Consider the following 5,175-nt stretch of genomic DNA (forward strand, 5'->3'; position numbering starts at 1 on the left):
TGCATATAAGTTAAATAAGCAGGGTGACAATATACAGCCTTGATGTACTCCTTTTCCTATTTGGAACCAGTCTGTGGTTCCATGTCCAGTTCTAACTGTTGCTTCCTGACCTGCATACAGGTTTCTCAAGAGGCAGGTCAGGTGGTCTGGTATTCCCATCTCTTTCAGAATGGTCCACAGTTTACTGTGATCCACACAGAGGCTTTAGCATAGTCAATAAAGCAGAAATAGATGTTTTTCTGGAAGTCTCTCGCTTTTTCCATGATCCATCGGATGTTGGCAATTTGATCTCTGGTTCCTCTGCCTTTTCCAAAACCAGCTTGAACATCAGGAAGTTCACGGTTCACATACTGGTGAAGCCTGGCTTGGAGAATTTTGAGCATTTATATATATATAATTATGACTGATTTTCATTGTTGTATAGCGGGAACCAACACAATGTTGTAAAGCAATTTTCCTCCAATTAAAAAATAAATTAAAACAATAAAATTTAGTAATTTCGTGGAACATAATTGAAACATGACTTCCAAGAGGGACCAACCAGCTGGTGCTGATGTCTCTGAGCTCTGGAGAAAGATTTTATATACCTGGGGAATGTGCTGCGAGTCCCTTCTTTTTTCTTTAACCTTGCAGTTTCTGTTTTATCACCTGTATTAACAGAATATAACCTGCAGACAACTGGCAAAGAAAAAATGTGGTTTGCAGAGTTTTAGTTCCAGTATGACAAAGTGTAGAATGTGAATTTGGAGCTGAGAGTTGATAACCTAATAGCTAGCTCATTTACCTTGCAAACTGGCTTTAGCCAGATGGATCCTTCTGAGAGAATGGATCCTTCTAGAAGAACCAAGGAGTCTCTTGGAATAATCTTATTCCTTTGGTTTCAGAGAGGGTAGGAACAGAAGGTGGTCTTCCTTTCTTTGTGTTGAGCTGGACTGGAGACATTTTATACAGAAAGTACGTATTCCATAGCACCTGGGTGCACCCTGTCCCTATCTCTACTCTTTACAAAGATCCTATGAGGAGATAAAGCCAGAGTTTTCCTTACTGGCTGGTTCTTTATACTTTTCTTGCTCATCTTATAATCATAGTGTTATAAAATATCTCTTAATCTGACGTTACTTTTCAATTCCGATACAATATCTTTGTCAAGAGCCTGAACTACTGCATATAAAAAGTATATTAGTGAAGTAAGTGAATTAAACTGGACAATATTGTCATTGCAGAGATTTATAAAGGGATAACTGAGGTAATAAAGACCAGAGTTCTACAGCAAAACATTTTCAACCTTTAAAATGCTGTATCTGGGTACATCTGGTAAAAAATGAAGTAGGGATTATTTTACCAGAATGACTTAGCTGGAAAGAGGGACTTTTTTGGCATGAAGTAGATACGTTTCAGGTCATTGTCTATGATGGGAAAGTGTAATTTGATCACTTTGGGTTTACAGAATAATAATGGCTCTTTTTGAGTGCTTTAAGGAAGACCATTATGTGTGCCTTGTGGTCTATATTATTTTATCGAGTCTGTTTTTCTATGAAATTTTTATCATGAACTAATTGTTTATTCATATCATATTCTAATCTTCATTTTCCCTGAGTATTCTTTCTTATCCCCAAATCCCCTTTAACTAGTCCTTACGTCTTTTCCATATATTAAATCATTATTCATTAAGAGAGGTAGCTTTCATCATAGAGAGACCTCTAGGGAAGAGTCAGCTCTTGGTTTTGCTGAAGTGCTGTATAAAAGTCTATCCAAAAGGTAGAATTTTAGGGCTTCAGTTTTATCTTCCATAAAATGAATAAATTAGGCTATGTATTAGACTAAGATTGCATAAATTTCTAACATTGTATAATTCTGGAACTTTGTAGGGGGTGGTTTCAGGTTTGAAGACTACTGCTCTAATAAATACTGTTCATATGGAGGAAAAAGATTTTTCACATAGACAACCTCCATAGAAAAAAATGATCATTGTTTAAATAACAAGTAAGACTCTTCCAAAATGAAGAACTTTTGTGTCTCTTAATATCCAACGATCCCACATTCTGAAATTGCCATGGACTTTTTATCCAGGGCAAACATTTAAAATAGATATAATAGTGGTGATCTGTTGGCTGCTTTAAAGTGAAAGGAAATAAAATGAACAATCTAAGTTGCTAATTACTGCAGGTTTACAGACTGTGACACAAATTTCTAGAATCACAAGTCCTTTTCAAGAGGAGTTGTAGTTGTAGGTGAAGGTTTCCTTAAGATAAAAGTACAAGATATATCTCTAAATCAGTTTAGGGCTGAAATAATGGACAGAAAATTGAATCGGTAGGCCTGAAAGCACTGTTTAGTGGAGCAATTAGGCTGTAACATCTGTCATTCTATTGATCTCTTGGGTTGATTGTACTTATATGGTGGACCAGGCCAGTGTCTCCTAATCCCCTGCCTGTCTCTGCATGTTTTGGAGAGGTTAGTCTACATGTAGGAGAAAGCCTTTTTCACAGTCAAGCTGTGCTCCGGTGCTAGGATCCCAGCTCCTCTTTAAGGAGAGTGGTGGTAATATACTTAGTGTCACTTTCCCAAGAGAAATAGATGAGTCCATTAAATTTCAGTGATTCACTTATTCACCCACCATTCATTCCATAAATGTGTAGTGAGCTTCTGCCATAGACCAGTCACTATGACAAGCACTGAATCTGACCTGAGCAAGTCAGATATGGCCCTAGCCTCATGGAGGCTTTAGTCTCTCCCATAAGTCCCATTACACTTCTCATCCTCACTCATTCTTTATACACTCCTTCAATTTCCCAAACCTCCAGAAGGTTTGAGCGTATTTTTGTCATTGAAAGTTTTTCTTTTTTTACAGGGTAAAAATTATGTAGTGCAAATCTTAAAGGAAAAGTTCACAGGATTTTGTTGGTTCTGATAGACTTCAAATGCTTCAGAAGATCAACCATTGAACTCTTTAGGAGATTCCATTGAGCAAAACTTTTGCCTGTTGAAATGGATGGATTTTACCATCCTTATTTGTGGCTTTAATATGTGGCCTTTCCCCCTCATCCTCAAGGCAAAAGAAGAAGCTTTTATTAATAATGGTATTGCTAATATTATTAAAACAATATTTATTGTTGCATACCAGGCAGTGTGTCTTGAATTTCTACTAAGGTGTGTATTCTATTTGCCGGGACAATACTTTCTTTATCGAGTTCTGATAAAGTAATCTGCAAATTGCAAGGGCTCAAATGTACTGCTAACACATTGATCCTTTAACCCATTTTTTTCTTCTTCATTAATACATTACAGGTCACTGTGTATGAGCCTTAAATTCTTCCAAGGATTTAAAACTATTTTTATAATTTAGATATCTATAGCTTCTTTTTAAGTTCAGTGTTTGGCAGAATTCTGGTATAAGCCTCCCAGAGATGTGTGCATATTATCATTTCCAATGTGGCCTCTTTCAGAGCCTTGGCTGCTGCAGAAATTTGGCTTATTATGAATATTTGAATGAATATCACTTGTTGCTAATCCTTTTTAAGTCTAAAAATATCTCCATGATGTACCCCAAGCATGCCAGGTGGTAAGATGTGGTATTTTGAACATACCATAATGTGCTGTTCTCTAACTCAGTTCTATCAGCTCAAAGTATCACAGAGTTCAGAATCTAATCCAGTGGATAGAAAAATCTCTATTTCAAAAATATCTCCTTTCATGATTAGCTACAGTGATTGTACTTTATAGTGTCACAGAAGCCTCTGAACGTATCAGTTCTCTTTACCGGGGATTCGATCATGTATTGAGGTGTAGCCTTTTCTAGGTGGCCTGTGACAAGACTTTGCCTTGAAAGGGCCTCCTATGCCTGCAGTTAAAATAGCCACACAATGAGGTTAGGCAAGTCCCCTTTAGAAATTCCATCCTGGTATAGTATATTTAATTTCCTTTCCTCTGACTTTTGTAACAAATAATACTTCTGGTTGAGGAACACAATTCTGAAGTTGGGCTTCTACCCTTTACCCAACTTAAGGACTCTGAAAAAACAGTGTGTCTGTGTGTGTACATGTATGTTTGTGTGTGTGTGCTTGTGTATCTTTGTATTCTGGGAATTTTCAAACACACACAAAGTAGTAAGAACAAAATATCTTCTGTGTCTTTATATTCATAAATATCATCATTTTGCTGCTTTTGTTTCATCTATTAAACCATTTTTTTCTTGCAGCATTTCTACTAAATCCCAAGTAACATATTTTTACCCATAAATACGTTGAAGCATTTCCTAGAATTTTAATGTTAGGTGAAAGTTTGAGACAAAAATTGTTGAATTTATTTCATTCTTGTTTTTGTCTGAAACTAGCATAGTTCCATTAAATTAGAACATGTTCCTTGTTGATAAGTTTAGTTTTCCTAAGTTCATTTTTATCTCTTCTTGACCGCCACCAAACCCGTTTTGTTTTTGTCATACTCAGCAGTTATTACACTGGTTCTAGTATAAACAGAGCTCAGCAACTACACAATTTATGCATATGTATAAGTGATTTAGAAACTCTGTCCTCATTGACTATTTCTGTTTCATAGGAGTCAGATCATTAGTGTAAGATTTTTTACTTTAGACATAAATCATCACTTTCCTATTATAAACTCTAGGCATTTGCACATGGGAATGGAGTGGATGGTTTGAGTATAGGCTAATAAAAGGTGTGAACCCAGGTAAGTGTGATTTGGATTTTAGGAGTTAGGAATTATTCTACTTTATGATATAGTTCTATGTGTGTTTCTGTTCTGAAACTATATAATGTTGGCCAGCTTTAAAAACATAAAGAACCGGAGATATTTATTAATAGTTTCCTGCTTTACTTCTATTGCTCATATGCTCAAATCAGTCGTAATAGCTCTGAGACGCTGATTCGGTGGCTACTGTCTTTTCAGCGGAACTCCCGCCTCCGTATACAGCCATTGTCAGCCCAGATGCCAGCGGAATCCCAGTCATAAACTGCCGTGTGTGCCAGTCTCTCATCAATTTGGATGGCAAGCTTCACCAGCATGTGGTTAAGTGCACAGTTTGCAATGAAGCTACGGTAAGTGGGGATTTTCATTAATAAAGCCCAAATTATTATTTAAAACCTTCTCCCTAAAAAAGTGTGTCAGTAATGTTACTTAAAAGTAGATGTGGGCTGGATACACAGATGGCCATTTTTT

General features: G+C 36.5%; 1 protein-coding gene across 1 annotated transcript in view; it reads left to right on the forward strand.

Annotated features, from left to right (window-relative positions):
* Positions 1 to 5,175, forward strand: part of TMEM55A (transmembrane protein 55A) — a 68,732-nt gene that overhangs the window by 25,238 nt on the left and 38,319 nt on the right. The window contains exon 2 of the mRNA XM_010862044.1: positions 4,906 to 5,054. Coding sequence (XP_010860346.1) covers positions 4,906 to 5,054 — 149 coding nt within the window. The remainder of the gene's footprint in view (positions 1 to 4,905; positions 5,055 to 5,175) is intronic.

The sequence above is a fragment of the Bison bison genome, unplaced genomic scaffold (genome assembly GCF_000754665.1).
Source record: "Bison bison bison isolate TAMUID 2011002044 unplaced genomic scaffold, Bison_UMD1.0 scf7180017858048, whole genome shotgun sequence".
Classification (NCBI taxonomy): Eukaryota; Metazoa; Chordata; class Mammalia; order Artiodactyla; family Bovidae; genus Bison; species Bison bison.